This window comes from Pyrenophora tritici-repentis, chromosome 2 (assembly GCF_003171515.1).
Source record: "Pyrenophora tritici-repentis strain M4 chromosome 2, whole genome shotgun sequence".
Classification (NCBI taxonomy): domain Eukaryota; kingdom Fungi; phylum Ascomycota; class Dothideomycetes; order Pleosporales; family Pleosporaceae; genus Pyrenophora; species Pyrenophora tritici-repentis.
Genome location: NC_089391.1, coordinates 3,494,662 through 3,517,499, shown reverse-complemented (window position 1 = coordinate 3,517,499; position 22,838 = coordinate 3,494,662). Strand labels below are relative to the sequence as shown.

Here is a 22,838-nt window from a genome sequence, read left to right as displayed (position 1 = left end):
GATTTTCAAACGCGAAAATTCTCTCGACCTTCTTTCTCGACCTTCTTTCTCGACCTTCTTTCTCGACCTTCTTTCTCGACCTTCTCTCTCGACCTTCTTTCTCGACCTTCTTTCCTCAACTCTTCACTCGGCCGATACCTCACTTTACTTGAGGGACTCGCAACGTAACGGCCACTATAGGGTGACAGGGAGGTTTCATTCTTGTTGACAAGGCACTTCTGGGGGAGTGTTGGAAAGTGCATGCAAGGCGTTCAGTGGAAGCATATAAAGGGAGAAGAAGCTTCGACTGCAAGACCTATACAAAGTAGTGGGTACAGCTGATCGGCTTATGGGGGAGTGTTGAGAATATTCCGGTCACCTGTCACGAGGACGCTAAGTCACATGACCCACACCGCTCTATATTAGCCGAGCTTTGTATAGTTAGCAATTGACACACTTACATGCCATGACTGAGAGAGTCATTCTTTCTCAACAATTGATATTGTTCTCATCGATTATCTCGATTTCTAGATGTTCTCTGAGCGATACCGTTTCTTCACATGGACCCACCTGTCATTAATCTGGCACTCTTCTTTAGCACTCATTCACCGTATCTTGGACCATACCCAAAAACGTCTATAGCATGTCCACCCCTTGTGAATCATACCCTGGCTCTTTCAGGGAATTACCAACCGGCACATGCAGCCACATTGTATATGAAGCCCAGCCGCATTAATGATATCAGTAGATAAGGCCCAGTTGTTTCGACCTTCTGCAGTGCCTGGGCGAATGCACCGCCTGTAGCAATCAGTATTAAGGTATGCGCAATTTTTCGCCGTTCCGCATTTGTAATAAGTTTGTCGAATCGCGTCATGGTCGCAGCCGGTGAAGGAATATTGTGGTAGAGGGATAGTCTCAATAGTCAGAAGAGAGGCTGCCGACCCGCAATCGGTAGAGAGTAGAGAAAAGGAAGGTATCCGAATAACAAACGGTAGTATTAAGAATGGTGTACGATAACTGATGATAAGATGATCCGATGATGTCGAGCTCCTCTACGCGGAGTCGTCCTAAAATACTCAACCCTAGCGCCGATTACCTAACGCCGAACACGCGACAAGCTACTACACCACAATATATATTCTGGGCTAGAGCCGTGGAGGCAAGCAGAGTGAACAAGATGAATCTCATCTTTGCGCGATCGATTTGCTTGCTGATAGAATGTCCAAAGCGGAATCGATGGAGAGGAAGTAGTTGGATTGGAATGGTTGATGTGATAGCTTTGGCTTTGGGTAGTATTCAGCGAGGAAGAGTAGGGAGGAGGCCGCGTAGCGTATGGTAAGCTGGAAAAAGCCGAGAATTTTGGTTTGATAGAATATTGATCCGTGTTGTTTTGGCTTGTGCACCAACTGGTGATCGCGATATAAATGAATCTGCTTGACCCGAAAGTGTTCGATGACTTTGAATGGAAGGATATTGATTGTGGTATGGAGAGAAAGACATGACCTTTATACTTTATACAAACATGTTCCCCCCCCCCTCTAACATTACCTCGTCCTCGTAGACAACTTACGAGTAAGCGCTACCGAACGACAGATGGTGAAATGTAGCTTTGCTATTCGTCTGTCAGACTGGAGCCAACATTCGGTGGGACTCATCGGGCCGAGTGAGCGTTTGAGTGAGCGCCAGTTCGTATGTTGGACGCGTGCAATACCGACTCTGAAGTGTGGTAAAATGCGAGACATGGGATGTAATTACAAAAGCTCAGAGCTGCTCATGGACTAAGAATGTAAGTATGTGTGGATTGAATGATTTCAGACGGAAAGATGATGTCGGGTAGATGGTTGATGCCAGACGGTAAAAGTTCAGCTGGCAGAACATTTGCTCACCGAACATCTGGACATCCGGACATCCGCACCGTTTGGCTTCTTTTCTTGGATACGGTTTCTGGGCGCATGGGCGCCATGTTACTAGCGACCTGTTTCGTGAAAGACGCGCATATGGTACTAGCTGAAGACCCAGGGATGACCGTCTAAGCCGCCTGCTACGCAGCGGAACAGAGTGGATAATTGCTTTTGCCACGAAGCATCACTTGATTGAATCTTGTTTGAGCCGTGGGACTAGTAGCTGCACCGTACTTGTTTCCGGATGCCTTTTTCGGAGGTAGCTGGGAGAGAGAGACGGCAAGCGCGCCAAACAATGGCAGTAATTGATGTCATCGCGAACAATGCGCAACAGCGTGGAACATGGCTCTTACGGCTCATCAGCGCGGCGAAGGTAGCTGAGAAAGCGCCCCTATGAGCGGTATGAGTTGGAATATTGACAGTCAGCATAGCCAGCGGCTCTCTATGTGTACGTGGGTAGGAGACAAAAGAGACCCCGGGGCTGCTTCGGACGTGGTGGGTCAGCTCACTATACCAGATTGGGAAAGACGGGACGACACCGGTACACCGCCAATCATTGCTACACAGGCGGTTTGCGCTACCGTCATCGATGACAGCCGGTGCCACGGTGCCACCGGACAAACTTGGCCAGAAACATCCCAATTGCGACAAGATTTAAGACAAGATTTGGCACAAGATTTGCTTATCTTCGTTTCGTGCACGGCTGTAGCTTCCTTTTGAAACGACGCGACGATCACTTTTCACCTTTCTGCACAATAACATCCTGCGTGCCGCAACCTTATCACGACTTTGACCGAATTGCAGCATGTAAACATGGGCAACTTCACCTCCTCGCAGACGCACAATGAATGGAAGAGTGACGCGCAACACGCCATGGAAGCCGGGACCTTTTGTGTAATCTGCGGCGGCCCATTCGACCTCGACGGCGACGTCTACAACATTGATCCCAAAGACCCACGTTATCAGGTACGAAACCGCAGTCGCGAATCAACGTGTCAAATGTCCTTTATTGACGTGATTCAGTGGCTATATCGATTTCGTCTACTCGGTAACACTGGTGATGTTGACCACATGGTAGTCACCTCAGAAGCAACGTAAGTAGCCAATCTCATTTCTACCACTGTAGCTGACTTCCCCAAAAGTCCAAATAATCTCTCTGGAATTCGAGGTGTCTTTCTCTCTGATCCCTCTTCCTTCCGCGCTGCTGGAACCGGGTTTTTTGAGGTCGCTGGTCCTGCCGGGCAAGATGATATTTTGTTCGACACTCTGTCCTATAGCCCGGACCATGGAAGCTTGTTTCCTCTGCATGAGGCCTGCATAGATACAAGTTGTCGTGCTATAGATCACCATCTTTCCAGACGCAACAATGAAGATCGAAAACCTGCACTGGAATTTCTGAGCCGTCTGCTAAACACTCGCTTATCCCAACAGAACTCTTCAACCTTAAACGGAAATGACATGGTGAAGGATATATTCGATCAATCTTCTCGTTCCTCCCTATACGGACCTCGTAGTGTGCTCGGTATGACCAGACTGGAATGGTGGGCAGGTGAATACGATGTGGGTTGATGCCAGATCGTGCCAACCGTGAAGCTAATGCTTTACAGAAGTTCTATTGTGATCCCCTCGAGAAGACCGACGCCGCCATAGTAGTCCAGAGCGTTTTGAAAAGCTCTCCGCGTAGCAGGGACGAACCAAGCTACAAGTTTACAACGACACAGAAACCTCGGGCATTAGAGCGCTTGCCCGCCGAACTACTGGAAGAAGTATGTGTAAATCTTCCTATTAGTTCCATCATAGCACTGCATCGTACATCAAAGGCTTTGGCGATACAGCTCCCTCTCGACTCGACATTCTGGCGAAACAGCCTTCGCGATGGCAGCTTGCATCCCCACATGTGGGACTTGGACACCAAGTGGATTGAGCGTGACCTTCAAGAGAAAAATGAGCTGCATATGGACCCAACTGCATCCTGGGATTGGAAGGGTGCTGCTAAGCTTCTCGCCATGAAGCGGTTCCCGATTGCCGGATGCGATGATCGTCTAGCCGACTTGCCTCATGGGTTCTGGAATCGGTGTAGGATATGGGCTACCATCGAAGAAGCCCTTTATCAGGAGGACTGTTTCTCGCATAGGAGACTCAGAAGCGACAGCGGCACAGGCGTGCATGAGCATGAGAATGAAGATTCCTGAGATCGCATTGCACTTGGGGTTCCTGAGGTATTGACATCTTCAGAGATGCTTGAGCAAACAAAGCTTTCTAGGAACATGGAATTGTGCTACATGCGCTGCCTAAAACACCGCGGGCCAGGTAACCTACCACCTCCAAACACCAACTACAGCGATATCTCAAGTTTCGGCCATCGTATCGACAAAACCAGCCCAGCTACTTCCAAAGCTTTCGTAAAAGCCCGTGGATGCGCTCGTTATGAACAGGTACCCCGCCTTTTCACGCAACGATAAGGTCAGGCTCTTGACTTCTCCTTCTGGCACTGAATGTACCATGTAAGCAGCCCGCGAACGACCATAAGGCGACGTGGCAAGCCATTCCTGGTATTCTTTCGTCATGAAATGCTTGAACGACGTTTCGACGACGACTGTAATGTCCGGCCCCGGATTGCTGAGCGCAGTATTCACTGCCGTGCCAGGATTGTGAATGACCTGTTCCGCAGTTAGCATGCACGTGTCCTGGCGACAACACCCAAAACGACGATATCAACATACGATCGGGCTTTTGATATGATTCAAGCTATGCGCGACCTTGCGATCGACGGAATCGAGCCAATTCTTCGCTTCGTGCGAATACAGATTCACAGTCTCATCCACAAACACACCGTCAACACCCTGGCACACATCATTTCGGCCCCGCGCTCCATATATCTCGATGTCATCGAGAGCAGCTTTCAGGGAACGCTTGCAATATGTCGCGCAAATATAACCCAAAGTTTTTACGTTGGGCAGCGCATTTAGCCGCGGTATCTCCCGGATGTAGTCTGCATTCGGCCACCATGGGGCGGCACCCGGTCCGCTGTTCGGATTGAGGATGACAAGGAATTGGACATCCGGGTGTTTAGCGATGCTGCAGATGTCAATAAGCGAAGGTGGCAAGGGAATGGGGAAATTCGTTACGCTGTGTACAGAGGCTCCCATGCGCCTAGATTCGGATAGATATACAACGGAAGAAGGATCGAAGACTTGGAATTTTGCGACATGGCTGATAAATGTGTGGGTTGGAGTGATGGATGAATGTACCTCGTGTCCTTTCCAGCCCAAAGGCGTGCTGACTCATCACAATCGCATCATAAGCACTACTTCAAAACGAGAGCGGTGTGACCTCACTATCCGCCATTCCCTACCAAGTGACATCTAACCACGTCTCCAGCAATCCTCCAAACCCACTATACGCATCTTCTGTCAAGTCTGTCACATACGGCCATTCAACATCCCTCCTTACGTCATCAACGATCTTGCGCAAGCCAGTCCTTCCAAGTACATTGGGCACAGAATGCAAAGGCATAGCGGAGTTCTCTTGCCCATCCTTCAATGCCCCCAGCATCTCGTGCAACGCCCCTTGACTCGGCATGTCTGTATACGCGCCCTCAAACACCACCACAGTCCGCAACAATCAATTAAGTGGGTCCTAGAAGGTTCAGATTGGATTGATTGATTACCGCTTTAAGCCTAGTAGTTACCTATAGGAGTTTAAGCCCTACCTAGATAGGTAAGTGGGTCTAGGAGAGTGACCGGATTGAATTGATTGTTGCGGAGTCTAAACACCACAGTCACATTAGGCTTGTATACCATCAATCCCTCATCAGGCACATGCCCAGGGTTCTGCGCTACGAAAGCCTGAGCACCAAATCCGTCTGATAGTCGCACCGTTGCGCTAATGTTTTGGAGATACGCTTATGCGTGGCCTTGGTTCTTGTATGGCGTGCGATCAAAGTATATGCCAGAAAGCGTCAAGCTCTTACTAATATTGTGCCAACCGACATACACCGCGATCTCTTGACGTATAGTCGCGTTATCTCTTTTCCCGCCATCGGTGTCGATGTAGCCTAGTATACGTATGTTTTCATATTTGCTCAACGACTCGATGGCGTCGATGTACTCTGCGGTCGGCCATACGGTGCTTCCTGGCCCATTTTCTGGGTTGATGACGACGGTGAAGGTGGTTTCGGGGTATCTGATGGCCCTGCGGGAACAATGTTAGCTGTGTCCTGTTGATAGTCACAATGACTTGTAACAGGGGGTACAAACGCATCGTGCAGTCTATCCCAGGACCCCAACTCTGGCTTGAAGTACATTGGGATCAGTACGTTGACTGGCAGCGGCGTTATCATCTTCCGTGGTAGTGTGGCAGCAAGTGGTATGCCAATCGCAAGAAACAACGCAAGCGTTAGAGTTACGCTCATCGCTAATATGCGATCGTCAAAGCACGGCGCGCATCTTTTCTTCCTCGTAGTAGGTTCATATGGAGTGGCTTGGTGATAGCTGAATATCGTTGACCTGGACTTGCTGTTGCTGGCATACATTCCCAATGGTCGTTCAGCAACAAGGATAGCTTTTTCGGGAGCCGTGGGTACCACAGATGCATCAAAACTGTTAATAGTCGGAAAATAGGGCCTATTTGTTGTCTCTTTAGTTAGTGAGGTGACTGTGAGTCGCCGGTAGTATTGTGGTGGAATGGCGAGATTGTATGGGTTCGAAATGTTGCATTCTGAAGAAGATGCACGTCATTGCGGACTTTGTGAAGGGATAATATTGGTACGGGGGGGGGGGGGTGGAAAGACATAAAGACATATCTGTATGATCTTCAATGTTCCATAGTACGTGCAGGACATTGGTGTTTAGTTGGGGTATAAGCCGTGTTTGCATTCCCGGCTTCTGCAGCAACGCCCTGTAAGGGAGAACCTACGCACTCCGCACTCATCTTAATAGCATGAATACTAGTAGGCCAATTTATCACCTATACAGTTACTACTTAGTATCTAGAGACTATGTTAATTGCAATGCGCATATACTTGTATGTATGACGTAGTCCGACGCTAGTGGCATAAAGGGCTTAGCGTGGTGTTTTCGCATCCGACTACAACTTAGATAACGGCGACACGTCCGCTTTTCATCACATATGTTCAACATCTTGACATCACATGATGGCTACATATATATCGAGACATTCTCTTATTGTTGAAATGTAGCCTCCAGGCGACTACCAGGTATCTGGGATGCGCCATCGGCGCTAAAGTTCAGCCTGTGTATCCTCCACGAGGTCTCATCAGCGACCAAATCCGGAGTCTAGGACTCCCGATATTTGTCTCCTTCCAGAACGTTCATCTCATACGAAGGGCCCACAGGCCTCGCCTTCTCCGTGCCCACCCATGCCCCAACGGGGGTGCCCTTGCGCTCCTCCTTGCGCGGGAACAGGTTGGTGTTGAATGTCTGCAACCTGGTGCCCCCGGGACTCACCGACCGGGCCGGTCCCTGAATCATCGGGATAGAAGGTGGCAAAGTCAATTCTTCTGCCGAACTCTCTCGGGAATCTCCTCCGAGCGCGGAACGAATGTTCTTTTTGGACACGATGCGAGGAACGCTTCGCTCAGACTCGTTGCGCTTCACCTGTTGCGGTCGGGAGTTGTCGAAACGGCCCTTGGAGCTCTTCATTCGCTCCGGACTCTTTTGTGGAAGAGGCGGGAGAGGCGCGCCTGGCCAGGGAACAGGCATCGGAAGTGGTTCACCTGGGCTTCCGAAAGCTCTAGGCGGTGCGTTGCCGTGTCTTGATGCGATGCGAAGATTACCAGCATAAGGAGTTGGGTTGATTGGAACAGGGAGACGTGTAGGCGGATATGCAGGCCGGTTATGCTCTGCAGAACGAGCGCTGTTCCTCCGGACTGTATCAAGCTTTGTCAACGAGATCTCGCCCTCCCAGTCGTTGCCCTCGTAGCTTGGTGTACGTGCATCTGTGAAAGACTTCTTCTCCTGGATCGAGGACAACGATGTAATCTCCTTTTTACGTTGATCATCTCGGTGTAGCGGCTTGGGTACTGCGCTCAACTGATTCATGGGCGAATACACTGTCTGGTTGGCGCCATAACCCACATCCAGGGCTGCCAGGCTATCGGAAAGATCAAAGGGATTCGAACGGCGGATATAGCTGTATGTGCTCTGGTCGGAAGGACTGCTGTCCGCTTCTTGGTGGGGCCAAGGCGTGATGATGGTAGTCCTGTTCGACTCCAAGGACATGGTACTCTCGTCTCTCTCCATCTTGTGACCCCCAGTCTCGCCTTCTTCAGTCTCGCGTCCCTCAAGCTCGCGCCTCTCAGCCTCGCGCTTCTCATCTTCGAGTTTCTTAGCCCTACGTTTCTCAGATGGCAATAGAATACGGGTGCGTGGAGGTGAACCCTCGGCAAGATTGCGAAGCTCATACAACTTGTTCTTGGTTGACTCTTTTGCCTCTTCTTTTGGCGGCAATTTCATGGAAAAGCTTCGCGATAGCGAGCGACGGATGTTGTCGGAATAGCGCCTCATCGGGCTCTCGTCGCTGCCTTGTTCCTGGCGCTTATTTCCGTCACGACGTTCAAGAAAGTCAGCAGGTCGATGATGAGCTGTATTCTCAAGCGCTGCTGCAGCCTTCTTACGCTCTGCACGCACTAGCTGCTCGGCCAGCCATTCATCCATCTTGACTTTGTACTTTGGGCGCTCGAATAAGCCACCGTATTGAGGGTATACAGTGCGCAACTCCTTGTCTGTCTCGTCATAGTCTTCCTTAGTGAGTGCTGCAATACTTGCCTTGCGCCGATGGGAGGCTGACATGTACTCGCCGGTTTCTCCGGGCTTGGATATGACACGGTAGGGCGATGGCGAAAGCAAGCTTGCCGGGATGTGGACATTGCCTTTTGGAAAGGCGAGACCAGAAGGACACCGGGCTTCGACGAACATTGCGAGACGACCATAGTGGTGCTTGCCTTTGGTGCTGTATGAGGAACGCACTGCATTGACGATAGGCAGCATGACAGCCTCCCATGCAGTACAGACATTGCGAAGCTCGAAGTATTGGAAGCCCTGTGGATTGCGCTTCTTGCCAACCTTGAACACCTGCAACATCCAGGCGAACAGATGCTTTTCGTATGACTCGAGGTTCCAGTGGCTCTTGTCGATGACACACCAAACACTGCTGTCTTCTGTGTACTCACGGTGGTTCGGGTCGGAGCGGGGATCATAGCGAAGCAGACCTTCATCGTACTGTGTGTAAAACCACAACAAGTCCGTGCGCGAGACGCCTTTGTCACCTTGGTCCTTGGCTACTTTTGTCGGCTGCGACATCGCATTAGGATGCAAGTGGAGGACCGAATCGCGGAAGGCGGACCATGGCTTGAGGAACGCATCAGTGGCCAGGAACTGCTGTTCCAATTCGGCGAGGCCGGCGAGATCAAGCAGCGCGAGCGCCTCTTTGAGTCCTGCATAATTCTTAGTTCTGTCCCACAGCGACTTGACGTCTTGGACGAGCTTTGTCGTACTCAAGCTGCTGGGCGAGCGTGGCGGCATCTTGATCCTGCGGTTAGTGGGGTTAGTGGGGTCAGTGGGCACAAGATGGCACAAGCTGGTTGAGTGTTTGTCGGAGGTGAGGTGGTAGAGGAGGTTTTTGTTTGTTTAGTTCCTCAAATGAGCGGGGTCTACAGCTACTGGCCAGGCGTAGCACGCTATCCGCATGCAGCGTGCGGTGAATAGTGAAAGGTCTACATTTGGAACATCACTGTAACAACGCGGATTGATGCGCAAGTACTCTCTCACTGATTATGACTAGGTTCCTCATAGCTACATTACTTGGTTTTTTACTCAGATGCACATATGAGGGACTGATCGATGATACCTGGGTGCAGTCTTAGCAAGTGATGTACAATGCCAAGACTTTGGCCAGCACTTGAAGAGGAGAACTTGTTATTCCCTGACCCAGGTCTTTGCTGTTGCCTAAAATTCAATCTTCAGTCTCAGTTACCAAGCATGCAGCGCATGTTCGGAGCTGCTCGACACGCTTGAATGCAGGTATGCAGTTCCATTCCAAGGTTCGCTTTCGCCAGAAAGATACGGTGTACTGTTGTTGGTTGAGGCCCATTCAACGTGGGAGGGGCAGGTCACACAATCCCATCAAACAGTTCTGATCCCAATGAAAGATTTTTTAGAAGGTTTCAAGAGTCTCAAGTCCTTTGATCTAGGCTCTTAGTACGGCTGGTCATGGAACAGCGCAGAACACAGAGCTCCAGATATAATCATCTTTGAATTCTTACTTGAATCGGGTGAGCATTTCAATGGCCATAAACTGTGGATGATCATATCATGGATCTAGTCTCGGCAAGGGTACATTCGAAATCGTGCCTTATTCTACAATAAGGTTGATAATCTGCTGCTGTTCGTATAGCCTTCACGCGGCTGAGCAGTCAAACAAGAAGGCGGCAGGAGACTACGAGGGTCCGTGATCAGTTTCTCTTGACGAAGATTTCGAGGCTGGCGGGGACATGTTGATTGCGTTAGAGGGGAGAGAGGGATTACTGCCTGGTGTAGTTGGCAGGTACGTGCGGTGCTTAGGACTTGGTTTGATATGTCTCTATGTCAAGATCATCTTTGAAGAAAAACTAGGTGAATTTGCATTCCTATGTATCAGAGCCTCGCTCTGTATTACATGATTCAGATCAATTCGAATGTGAGACTCAGTGTTTCCGAAATTTCAAACTCTCGAAGAATCCCTAGTTACTTTCAAGCATGTCCACCACGTAAGCCAGTCTCCGCTTCTCACTCAACCTGGCAGATTGCCCGATCGAAGATTACTTGCTTGTTGACAACGATGACTTGGGTGTAATACTTCTCCTCATACGCATCAGGCAAATCACCCCTTGCCTTGTTGCAAGCCATGCCGCACCTGTCCTTTTGACCCATATGGACCACGATATTGCGAGGACATACATATGACTTGATGATACGCGGAATGAAATGATACTCCTGACTCCTATTCTGAGAAAGTGGTGCGTGGTCCATCGTAAGCAAGCTGGTGTCGCTGATGACGCGTGAAGAAACAGCGGTAGTAATCGTCTTGACTGCTTCCAGGTACTTCTTCGCACTGCGTTAACAAAATACGGGGCACAAATGACGATACACATACCTCACTCTTGATCCACTCAGTCAACAAATTAATCTGAAAGTACTCGGCCTCAGCCTCCAACCGGCGGTACAAGTCATAGTCAAAGCCCTTGGCCTGATCGTAGAACAGCGGATACGATTCGGGCCTGCGCATGAACCGGATCAGATGTTCGAAGAGCTCAGGATCGGCATCCATGAAGTAAGAGCCATCAGCCTGAGGTTCCCAGGTGAAGTTATCAGAGAGCTGGAGCGCGAACAGTCCTGATCCCGCCTCGAGAATGTCACGGGAAACCTTGAACTTGTGACCGCTGATGTCGAGCGTGAGGACTTTGGGGAATTGAGGTGTGGAAGCCGTGGAAGCCTTCAGGTATTCAAACAAATGAGCTGTCAGAAAGCTGCTGTCAATGCCGGGTTCTTCCAACTCGCTCTGCTGATCGGCAATGAAGTCCGGATCGCTGACGTTGGCGTCGCACATGGCTGCGGTTGAGTAGATGAAATGGAGCCAGCTTCGAAAAAATTTGCGCTTAGTGGTATGGGAAGCTGCCATGTGCTCTGATATCACGAGGAACATATATTAAGCGATGAAGTACTCCACGTGCTACCATTTCATCGTTTCAACGTTCACCGCGAGGAAGTGAACTCTACGCTAACTCATTTCAGCGAAAGTTTGTAGTGCTGCAATGTCTTCTCTCCACGCCGTGAGGTTTAAGTACCTAGGTAAGTATGTGCCCTAGTAATATTAAAGAGAAGAGTCATACTGTAGATGCTGGTTCGACAGTATGTGTAGTATATTGGCTTTCGCCATCGAGGATGAAAACTCCTCCTGCTCACCGTCTTACACCGTAATAAGCGAAGCATTACCACGCTCGAATTGATTAGGGTTAGGAACACAGCTTTACCTACTTCTATACGCAGCAATACAAGGTAGAAACTTAATACTTCGCCGACCCAACGAACCCACAGAACGACCCCAAAAGATTACGACAACGCAACAACCTCGCGATCGCAACAGGACGCATACCCGTGGAGTGTAGTAAGCAAAAGCAGCCAGCATAGTCCTCCACACCAAGCTTACGCAACATCCTTAGACACAGCTACAGCACAACCAGGGTGAAGCTGCCCGTCTTGCGATCGCGAAGTTGCAGCACCAAAACCAAACCCTCGGCACAATCGACCATCTCCCTTAAAACCATCGTATACTCGTGCGCCGCACTCCCATCCCACCTTATCTCATCGACCCACATACCACGCGTACCCCTCCCATCTTCCTGTCTCCCCCTTGTTTCTAAAAATATCCCCCCCCTTCCCCCCCAATCTCCAATCTCCAATCTCCAAGCCTATCGTAACCATCACCTATAATATGACAAACCTTATACATTCGTACTTGTCATCTTTTTCGTATCTCGTGTTATCAGCTTTATCGGCACTTACACTTATACCGTATGTGCTTGCTTACCTCAGCTCGGACTTCCGGCATATACGACGGGAAGGGTTCCCCGCTGATAGGCTAGTACCGGTATGCGTAGGGTATGTAGAGTGTATAGGTGGGGGGTGGTGGCGGTATAGGTATGCATTGTATCTGGGCTGATGGTGTGTGCCTTGTACGGGTTGAGATTTGGTTCGATTCGGTTCTGGGGGCCTGTTCGGCTTCGGTTGTGTGGTAGGGATGGGATGAGATGGGGGTATGCACACTGCGTTATTGTGCATGTGTAGATATGTTTTAGTGGGAAAGAGCACAGTTTCGTAGCACGACATAGCATGCCTGAGGCTGAGACGCATCTTAGGTTTACAGGAACAAGGTTAGGTAGGAAGCATCATAGCACATGCCTGGCTACCAGACATGATTGTACACGTAGTAGCACCGAATTCTTGATCGTCACAAACCAACACATTTTCTAGCATAAACTCCTACTCTCTATCCTATCTCTCCCTTATCATCTGTTATTCCTGCTGCATATGTCAACATCCTCATGCAATCAGTGCCATCTGTATCCGCCTATATCCGTCTACACACAACATCAAACTACACCATTTCATCAAGCGATCGAAAATTACCTAAGATTCACCTTAAATACTAGTCCCAAGTCTGGCTACCATATCGTCGCATTTATCTGCCGTATCCCTCACTTCTCTCCCTTTTTCCATGGTTTCCTCCTATGCCGGAAAGTGAAATCGTTTCATAAATCATGATTTCGGACTCTCCACTAAGCATTATATCGCATATGCATTTGCGGGCTATGGTGGAGATGATGGTATAGTACAGTGTTATAGCATAGTTCTAGAGATGAAAACTAGAAGAACGGGCTGGTAGTCAAGAAGGAGAGGAGAAGATTAGATAGTGTAGGTGGGTAGACGAGTAGAAAGGGGGTATGTGAGGTGATTTTACTAGAACAGGAGAAAGGAATAGTGTGTGCTGGGTAAGCGGAGATGGGGGGAGGAGGCGGGATACTCAAATGTGTTTGTGATGGCATCTGGGGAAGAGGGCGGTAGAGTATGGAAGTATTGAGCTTTCAAGTGAGATATCTTTATCGTTGCCGTCAGTCTATACTCTATAGTCTACCACTCCTCTCTCTTTCCCTACTCTACGCTCTTATGTCTTCAACGCCTTGCATCGTATAACTCCCACACTCAATCTATACAGTCTCTGCCCAACTGACTCAAACTCAGCATCACCCCAAACTCCGATCCAACTCCAGCCATCGCCGATGAAACAACTTCCTTGTCCCAATCTGACATCCCTCTCTCCCAGTGCCATGGCCCCGAAAACCTTCATCCCCACCTCATGAATCACCCTAAGTCTCACTTCTATCGCAAACTTTCCCTCGATCGCCTGCACCCTCACAGCAGCGACACATCTGCATCCGCCGTATCCCGCTCTTCACCGCCCCCATCACAAACGCGGTGCCCATCTCCGACCAGGCACTACATGCATAGGCCTGAGCACAAAACTGTCATCACCACTGTCTCATCGCCCTCGCTTCCAGAAACACTAGTTGGCACGACGGTGCGTACGTACGTACGTACGTTTTCGTCATCAGCACCCGGACACCGCCAGTATAAAAAACAACAACAGTGCAGCGAGTGACATATCATGTCATCTCCAAACCTGGCTTTTGCTACATTGAGTTTCCATTGCCGAAACGCACAAACACAGACGCACGCACGTACGTCGCGCGCGCAGAAAAACCCAGCCCACCGCATTTTCGGCCCGGTTGCCAACGGCGAGCGAGCGAAGAAAAAAATACGGCAACGGCCCGTTTGGCTTGGGGGGGGGAACAACAGAAAAGCAGCGGCGGAGGACGGAAAACCCTCGGGATCGGAAATAATGTTTCGTGATTGATTTCTTGATTGGATGGGGTTTTTGCGCGGCAGACGGAAGTTTCCTTGTCGTCGCTGTCGGCGGAGGTGGAGAACGAGGTTGAGTAGGAAGTTTGCTTGCGCACGCGTTTACGACTACCCTTTCTGGGGTCAAACGTCCGCTTACCATCATCACGGTTCGGTCCGCACATAACGTCGGTGTGTCGGTTAGGGTGGACATTTGCTCGGAGGCTGTCGTACTCTATGCTGTTTTTGATCGTTTGCTCTGATGGTTTGGTGGTGAGTTGGCTTCCGATGATTGTGAAACGTGCTGACGGCGGAAGGAGGTCGGTATGTCGGTCGGTCGGTCGGATCGGATATGGGACTGATGCATTCAGATGGTAAACGTTGTATGCAGAGGAAAGCGAAATTTGGCCTTTCGTATTGTGTGACAAAGTGTAGTCCCGATGTTTGACTAGTCTCGCTCATTGGAACCCGTGCGGTTGATGCATCAGCGACCCGTCCATGCTCATGCTTGACTGGAGAGATGGCGATATGGGCGTCTCTCGTGGGCCAGACGGGTACGTTGATGGCGCAGACATGGTTCGACCGTGCCATTCCTCATACTCCTCCTCTGGCGATGAAAGATCAATCAATTTCTGTGGTGATCCGGCGGCAAACCCAAGCGTAGTCAATTTTCCTTGCAATATGTTGATGACAGAGGGGTTTCCTCCGCGGAAATTACCAAGCACTTGCGCGAGCGAATGGATGAGGTCTCTAGGGCCGACGTCGAAGCGCGATTCGTGGTTCAGGGACGGCATTATCATCATGACGTCGGCGAGCGAGTTGGCCACGTCAAATATCTTCGATTCCTAGATATCGTTAGTCAATTAGTCAAAGTCGGTGAAATTATGTCCTACCATGCCAGGTCCATGCGCTTCAACACTCTGCCGTGAGAGACTGCTCAGATTCGAGAGCACGTTCTGCGCCACCTTGGCCGGAAAGCGAAACGAAAACTCCTCATCCTGACTGGCCCGGCTACTCAAATTCGTCACGTTGAGCGCATGTTGCCAAAGGAAAATACGCATCCATTGCTGCGTCATAGTAATGTCCGCGCGCTGTATTTCATTCTCCAGGCTCCGGGGGTCTTCATCGCAGCTAAGTTGCTGCTGGGCTAGTGCGAGCGCCTGGCGCGCACTTGCAGGTTCGGCGGTGATGGTGACATCCAAGATGTTGAAAAGACGGCAGAGCTGGACGAATGCAGGTGTAACGGATCCATCTTGTAAATCCTCGAGTCGCGGAAGATCCGGAGTTCGTTTCAGTGTTGTCGGCACATCATGCTGCAAGGAATGTGCTCTCTCAGTGATGAACAGAAGCCAGTAAACGCGTAAAGCATATTGTGTCTGCTCAGCGGCCAAGGTTTGGTAGTGCGTGGTCTTGTGCAAACCCAAGATGTGTGCTTTGAAGATTGCTTCTCCCAACAAGACGGTGGAGGCATTCATACGTCCGACATTTGCGGAGTAAACATGCAGAAAAAAGCTTCCAAGTAAAGAGTAGATGGTGACGTTCTCCAAATGGTCAGATTCGTTCCTCGCTTTCTTGGCTTCAAATTCGAAAACGGCACTCGGAATGCGATAGTGGCCTTCAACTGGGCTGCCGGGCTCGATACCGATGGAAAACTGGCTCACAATAGCCGCACAAATGGCATTTGCCAATGCGTAGGCCTCGAAATCATTGGGATGCGTCAGGAGTCGTCCGGTGAGCGCATCGGTGTCGACGACTGGCCATATGCCATATCCACGCTTCTGGTAATGCTCCAGGTATTGCGACAAGCATGCTGTGGAAATTCTCTGGGGTTCCTGGTGGTGAGAAACGGAGACTGGTGGGCTCTTGATATCCGGCCAGGCCCGGGATTCGGCATCATGGTCGCTTAGAAGAGGAATGGGATCCAGGTAGGGCAAGTCTGCAGGGACCGGACTTCCGGTATCGTAGCTAGTTTCGCTATTGCTTCTAGAGTTCGCACGGCTGCACTTGCTGCGTTCTTGCAGCCTCCTAATGGCAGCTTCGGTGGTTCGACGTGGGCCTTTGGGCCCGCTCTTTCCGTGAGTCTTGAGATAAGTGCAGTCCCAGCTGAATTGTGAGGTGCAAAGTTAGTGGGTTTCTCGGACGAAAGCTAGTACAGAGATTCTTTACCTCGCAGCCTCGCATCTCGAACAGGGGTCATTGCCGTCGCATCGGACTTTTCCTGTAGAGAAAAAGTACGTTAGCTGCATGACACATGGTGTTGTGACGATATCAAGACATACTGATAGAACACGGATCACACGCTCGTCGCGTTCCTTTCCGCGGAGCCATGGCCATCTCAGGGCCAAGGGATTAGTTTGTTGGGGAGGATCAAGTTGTTGGACCGGAGTTTTTCATGCCGTCATCGTACACTGGTGGCGTAAAGCAGGCGCGGTGGCGATGGGAAAGTGAGTTTATGCTGACACAATTTGGGAAGTTTGTCGGAAGGTGAAGAAGCAGTGAATCAATGGCTGCAGAATGCAGTCGTGGTAGAGAGTAATGCGGCTGATGCTAGGAACTAAAGGTGGAGACGGGGCTGCAGCTCGGGCGATCCTTGCACGTCGAGTGCATGCAGCGTACCAATGAGAAAGTGCCGCGATTAATGGGCGTCAAATAGGGCCGAAGACTGCTCTTCCAGAAGAACGCTAGAAGGTCCATGGAAGAAATTTGCTCCCGGTTGGATCCGCCAGTGTCGCAGCGGTGCGATAGGCGAAGCGTTATATCATTCGATTACTGCCATTCTAGAAGGCGGCCGGGGCAGCGTCATCATCATCCAGGGTTCAAGAAAAGGCCCATTTGTTCCATCTGCACAAGCCAGAAGATTTGTCCGGAGCGTGCTGCCACTGCCAGTAGACGCATGGACGCCGCCATTACAAGAAAATCTGGGGTCGGCGTATATACTGTTGTAGGACCAACACACGGCTTCCTCCGACGATGCGCAAAGTCTTTAATCGCTCAGCCCTCTTTTGACAAGTCGCCGATCCATGCACACTTTCGAGCCTCACCCCATCGCGGCCATGCGCGGTGGCAGTGGTGCTGGTGGAGCCAAGTTCTTGTGACGCTGCCCGAGGAACGAAACCTACCCGTGACGTAACGAGTAGTGATCCGCTAGCGTCCCCGCTCCCGAGAGGGAGAGCCGTTGAACTCCAACACCAAAGTCGGCCCTTATCATGGTGCTGGATAATCACAAAGGCCCAGGGTTCGCACTTGTCGCGCCTCGAGCTCGCAAGCTTATTCTTGACTCCTGGCCATGACACGTTTTGTCCCTGGATATCGCCACCCTCTCCGTATTGGTCATGACGATGATGACGGCCGTTCCGCCGACCTGGTCGCCATTCTCTCTCACCACTCGTCCTCTGTCCATGTTCGTGTCTTACGCCGAGGGTTAGCGGCACACGTGCGACAAATGCCATGTCCACCATGGTGCATGCGCCAACACCACCGCACGCCCAAGTATCGGGGAAAAGCCTAAGAGCCTCACCCGGATGAACGCTTCCACAAGCATGAACACTTCCGAACTTGGCCCACTTCCAGAATATCATATCATCTGCAGCCAGACCACATGGCCTGGACCCTTCACTTCACCGCCCTAGTCGTCCACTTGTGTTGAGCCTTGGCTCCAAATCGACTCGCTTACGGCTGCGCTTACGCTTGTCAAACTAATTCCTAGTGCCGGGAGTGATGTACATGCTATGAGGACACCAAGGCACTATGGAAGTCATGCACACTAGTCGGAGCCTGGCGGAGTAGCCTGCCCTGGTTTGGCAAAAGTACACGCTTGGCATGTCTGCGTACAACGCGCGTTCCGGTATAATACACGAATGACGTACCTTGACAAGATCGACTACGCACAACGACAACGCCGATCTGGAGCTGGGTACCCAATATCATGGCCCAACGTGTGTCTCAACGTTTTCAATACACCGTTTGTAAGCAAAAGAAATTCTAGAATCGCATATCTTACCCTGCTTGGTCACTGCTCACGCTCCAGGTTGAGCGAGACCTAATCAAAAACCAGGAACTTTCCGCTTACAGCCCCGAGTCCAGACATGTTCCACACTAGTCATTGAGTTTCACCTCGGTGGCGGAAAACATCAGGATCAGGTCAAGTGGTATTCGCTACATGTTATGCTCGGCTAGTGCCATGTAACTTCGCTCACGAGTCGTATTCCATGTGCACTCATACCGGAGGAGCCTCCATCGCATCTTGATCTACCCTAAAAAGGCCGAAATGAGCCTTTTGCACCAGCCACAATATACCATTTCTGGCGGTTTGCCACACAAGCAAACGCTTTCCTCGTCTATCAGTGTGTGCGTGCTCAATGGTTGGATTGGCTTGTCTTCGGGTCCATTTAACCATGCGAGGATGTAATCAAAGTATGGTTGCAATGATGGTGCCATTTGTATATGCGCTTTGACTCGATAATCGTTTTCTCTAACCCACTCGTCCAGATGGCATCGGAGACAAGTCCAGCGGTCGTAGAGGCGCTTCTTAAATGAGCACCCGCAGACTTCTTTGTGGCTGATTTCTGTTTTCCAACAGCCGTGACAGCAGAAGCGCTTCCGAGATTCTGAGGCTCGAAGAATGGGATCTTCAATGATGTGATTTATGATGTCTCTTGGCGTGTCTATGTCAAATACTCCAGTCCGAAAGACACTACTGAGTCTAGCTTCCATAAAGCTCTCGATGCTAGGGGGGTATCAGGTGAGGAAGAATAATTCATTTTCCAAAGCAAGTGGAATGCTTAAGTGAGCCGCCTCGGGCTGACCATATCCCAGGTCGTTGTGGATGATGCTCTCATCCCAGTCAAAGTAGCCAAAGGCATTCGAAGTGCGCCCTCCTGGGTCTGTTCGGCACACACTGCGTAGTTCAGAATCTAGTAGGACATAGCAACAGCGCAACAAGCCTGGGTAGATGTCAGAATCCCAAGTGTTCTGACGATAGACAAGATGAGCGCGGCATTCATCGCACGTCATGGCCCCACATGTATCGCAGGGGCGCTCTTTGTATTCTAGATTATCTGCTTGGCATCTGGGCGTAGTATGGAGAGGTCGCCAGTTATCTGGTGGCGGCTTGTGAAAAATGCCACGAATGCGCATCCCAACGCCGTCGCACCTCGTGCGCTTCAGCAAAACTTCTTTGACTTTGCTTCTTTCATCGAGCATCTCTAATCCAATCGTGCGGCACACAAGACCTAGACGAACAAGGGTGGTAGTTGACGTGTAACAAGACAGAGAATCGAGGATAGGCGGTTGGCTCAGAGCCTGTACGATGCGATTAGTATTGTCCGACATGGTGGCTTAACGGACACAATCCAGTGGAAGAGAGAGCGCCTCTTATGTTATCATGTTGCTTGTAAGCTGTGTGAGAATGACACCGTAGAATATGAACAAACCGACTAGCACGCCACGTGGGCAGGGTGTATTGTTTGCTAGTATCAAAGGACGGCGGTAGGAAACCACATGAGGTCCAACACATGAGATTCAAGTCAGGTGGCCGTTTGCAGTGCCTCATCTTGATGCTGTCAGGTTACGCTGTCGGTATCTGGGACAAGCTATGTACATCAACAACAGGTAAGAGGAGTCATGACGCTGGAGTGAGAACGAAAACATTATGGATTATACACAGTGATGTTACAGGGAGGGGTATATGGAACTATTTCTTGAAAAGGTAGCAGAGAAAGGAAATCCCAAGACCCAAGAAAAGAGTGGAGTATGCGGTTGTTGGCTGCTTGGTTGACCGTGCTGGAGGTTTTGACAAGTGCTAACCTACTCCGGCATCTCGAGAACATCCGTGGATGTTTAGTTTGTGTGAAGAACCGCGTGAGTGTTATGGTCAATATCGGGACGCAATATTTCTCCCCAACACCACAAGCAGGTTTCGCGTCCAGACTGCTGTCCACAGCTGCAGTGTTTCGTGTGGTTGGGAAAGGCTGTGGAAAGGGTGGCCTCTTCTGCTTCGTAACATCGTAAACATAGCCATCGATCGAGAAAGCGACTTCTTAGACTGCATTGACACGTATACATTTGGCATCCTTCCCTACGTTTCTCAACATCAGAAGGGATACAAGTATCGCAGAACCAGCGCTTTCTTCGTTCGGTAACTTTGTGCAAGGATTTCAGAACGGGTGATGGGGCAGCCACACTTGAAGATCCTGGACCAGCCAAATTATGTTGCCCAAGATCCACGTCTAGAAGGCGTTCAACACACTCTGGTGGACCATAACTGTCTTCGTCGCATGGAATGTCGATGAACCCTTGATCATGATGTGGGGCGACTAGTCCAGCTGTCGGTTTCTGCCAATAGGGTTCCGACTGATCGACTGCAAGGTGGTGCGGACTTAGGATGGGTACTTCCGAAGAAGACAACATAACAAAGCCGCTGAAGTTGGGCAACTCGTCGTCCTCGCATGGCTTTTCGAAAATACTTTGGTAAACACAGTGGATGCGGCATTCGTCGCATGTCGTGACTTTGCATTTGACGCAAGGCTTCGATTCAACGCCATTTTGTGTAGCACCGCAAGTGACATGCTCGGTGCAGTTATACGCGTCAAAGAAACACGACTTTTTGTGGTACTTCTTGCGGATTTTCACACCCTTTCCGGAACAACTCAGCCTACCTAGAAGATTCTCCAAGCTGCCTGACTGCGGAACAATCGCTCCATGTATAGACTTTGATGACAAAAGTAGGGCCAGTAGGTCGTCCGAGGAAAGGTTCGACAAGATGTTCTCCAGTAAACCATACTCTTGGAAAACCTCGAGGAGAGGACATCGTGGGCTCTGCGCCACCAGGTTACCTTTTCGATACTTCTTACGCATCTCCACCAGCCCCCCTCGCGACCTCCTGCGCTTGGGTACTTTCGGGTACGTGGTCTTGGGGTAGTCCCCATCGTGAGTGTTTTTGAGTTGGTGTGAGTTAGCGGTCAAGGTATGACACGCTGAAGGAGGAGCCATAGGGACCGTGAAACTCCTGGATAGTGATGAGCAGGGGTATCCGCGGCTGTATAACAAAAGGTAAGGCCATCATAGGCCAAGCGTGACACAACAACAATATCTGGAGTCGTTGTCATGACGGGACGCATGCTGACGTGACGTACTTGGCTTTCACGCCGAAACGTTGATGTAGCTTTCTGCACTCTGACAGGCGCCTAGCAGTCCGCTTCGAATTTTGAATCCATTGTGGCGTTTTTGATAATTTGGGGTAATGGCCGGTAGTTCCAAAGTGGAGGTGCGGTACCAGACACCAGTCTGGTGGTAGCGAGTTGTTGCAGGGTAAAGGTGGCGTGCAAAGGGCAACAGAATCCTGTTAAAGTGGAAAATGTGGTTATTTGGGTTTGTGGGGATCTGCAAAATTTCGTGAATCATAAGACCAGAAATTGCGCCGGAGAGATGCGGAACTCAAATCCGATGACGGCCGATCGCCAGAAGCCGCGCTTACATAACGGTGCCTCGGTATCTGTGCCTGCCGTCCCTTCATCCGACCTCCTGTATCCGCACTGCATGTAAGAGACGTGTAGAGAAAGGAGGATCAACCTGGACAATTGACTGCCTATCGCGCAACCGAGCACCGGGTTATTGTCAAAAAAGATATCCCGCACACTGGGTCCTGATTCAAGGCTACCGTAAACACAGACTCAACAACACACAACAGCATGACCCGGACACTACCAGAACTTTTGAACATTTCTCTTTCGCCCCAGCACCAAGACTACACATTTTCTGATTGCATATTCAGAATACAGTTCCCATCCCAGATCCTCCATCACCACATCCCTCCCCCCTTCCATCCTGTTACCCCTCTACTTCCCATCCGCGATATCATAACAACACCCAACATCCTGCACATTATAAAAGGGACAATCCCTCTGCACATAGAAACCGCCCTTCTTTACGCACGTGGGTTGCGTCGTGCAAATGCCTGATGGCGTAGAGCGGCCACAGGGTGCTGGGTAAGGGTCTTTTGGCGCGGCAAGGGCCAGGGTGAGGGAATTCAAGGCCGCTGTGGTGAGGATGGTGAGATGCATGTTCGGTCGGTCGGATTGATTGCTGGAGTTTATTGGCAGGGTTGATTGGTATTGGAGTGCAGCTTGCGAGGTACTTAGGTAGAGTGTAGGGTATGATGGAAAGTTGGTATCCAAATATCGCGATGCTAGGGATGCTGTGGTTATGGTGCACTGGAAGGACCAGAGCGAGAAGTCTGCGATCTATGTACCTGCGACTTCGTAACCAAAACGCCGCTGACATCGTTGTTGCAAGAATCTCTATCTTCAGACTGCTTCCATCGCATGCCAAAGATAGCTTGATGCGCACACCTACCAATCTGCGCTATTAGACCAGCACCACCAGCTGGCACACTCACTTCTAGGCATTGGCTGAAGCGATGTGCTTCGGAGCACATACAGTCACCATTGTTTGGCTGCTGCGGAAGCCTTCATATGGCTATGTTCTGCTGCATTGCTTAGCGAGC

The 22,838-nt window shown here is 50.4% G+C and overlaps 8 protein-coding genes across 8 annotated transcripts; 1 reads left to right on the top strand and 7 right to left on the bottom strand.

Annotated features, from left to right (window-relative positions):
• Positions 1 to 2,693: 2,693 nt before the first annotated feature.
• On the top strand, positions 2,694 to 4,072 carry PtrM4_067870 (uncharacterized protein; the record flags this gene model as incomplete). The annotated part of the gene is made up of 4 exons (XM_066105799.1): positions 2,694 to 2,846; positions 2,904 to 2,974; positions 3,023 to 3,440; positions 3,488 to 4,072. The coding sequence occupies 4 exons, from the start codon at positions 2,694 to 2,696 to the stop codon at positions 4,070 to 4,072; spliced, it is 1,227 nt and encodes a 408-aa protein (XP_065964426.1).
• Positions 4,073 to 4,228: 156 nt separating this feature from the next.
• Positions 4,229 to 5,091, bottom strand: PtrM4_067860 (cell surface spherulin 4 protein; the record flags this gene model as incomplete). The annotated part of the gene is made up of 3 exons (XM_066105798.1): positions 4,229 to 4,540; positions 4,604 to 4,958; positions 5,009 to 5,091. 3 exons carry the CDS (start codon positions 5,089 to 5,091, stop codon positions 4,229 to 4,231), a joined length of 750 nt encoding a protein of 249 aa, XP_065964425.1.
• Positions 5,092 to 5,785: 694 nt separating this feature from the next.
• Positions 5,786 to 6,294, bottom strand: PtrM4_067850 (spherulin 4 cell surface protein; the record flags this gene model as incomplete). The annotated part of the gene is made up of 2 exons (XM_066105797.1): positions 5,786 to 6,074; positions 6,140 to 6,294. 2 exons carry the CDS (start codon positions 6,292 to 6,294, stop codon positions 5,786 to 5,788), a joined length of 444 nt encoding a protein of 147 aa, XP_065964424.1.
• Positions 6,295 to 7,177: 883 nt separating this feature from the next.
• PtrM4_067840 (uncharacterized protein) lies at positions 7,178 to 9,424 on the bottom strand (the record flags this gene model as incomplete). Its single annotated transcript, XM_001933463.2, has 1 exon — positions 7,178 to 9,424. One exon carries the CDS (start codon positions 9,422 to 9,424, stop codon positions 7,178 to 7,180), a length of 2,247 nt encoding a protein of 748 aa, XP_001933498.2.
• Positions 9,425 to 10,666: 1,242 nt separating this feature from the next.
• On the bottom strand, positions 10,667 to 11,486 carry PtrM4_067830 (K-tetra domain containing protein; the record flags this gene model as incomplete). The annotated part of the gene is made up of 2 exons (XM_001933462.1): positions 10,667 to 10,984; positions 11,034 to 11,486. 2 exons carry the CDS (start codon positions 11,484 to 11,486, stop codon positions 10,667 to 10,669), a joined length of 771 nt encoding a protein of 256 aa, XP_001933497.1.
• A 3,307-nt stretch (positions 11,487 to 14,793) lies between these two features.
• Positions 14,794 to 16,532, bottom strand: PtrM4_067820 (Fungal-trans domain containing protein; the record flags this gene model as incomplete). The annotated part of the gene is made up of 3 exons (XM_001933461.1): positions 14,794 to 15,180; positions 15,229 to 16,438; positions 16,489 to 16,532. The coding sequence occupies 3 exons, from the start codon at positions 16,530 to 16,532 to the stop codon at positions 14,794 to 14,796; spliced, it is 1,641 nt and encodes a 546-aa protein (XP_001933496.1).
• A 3,641-nt stretch (positions 16,533 to 20,173) lies between these two features.
• Positions 20,174 to 21,325, bottom strand: PtrM4_067810 (uncharacterized protein; the record flags this gene model as incomplete). Its single annotated transcript, XM_066105796.1, has 1 exon — positions 20,174 to 21,325. One exon carries the CDS (start codon positions 21,323 to 21,325, stop codon positions 20,174 to 20,176), a length of 1,152 nt encoding a protein of 383 aa, XP_065964423.1.
• An 845-nt stretch (positions 21,326 to 22,170) lies between these two features.
• PtrM4_067800 (uncharacterized protein) lies at positions 22,171 to 22,395 on the bottom strand (the record flags this gene model as incomplete). The annotated part of the gene is made up of 1 exon (XM_066105795.1): positions 22,171 to 22,395. One exon carries the CDS (start codon positions 22,393 to 22,395, stop codon positions 22,171 to 22,173), a length of 225 nt encoding a protein of 74 aa, XP_065964422.1.
• Positions 22,396 to 22,838: the final 443 nt, after the last annotated feature.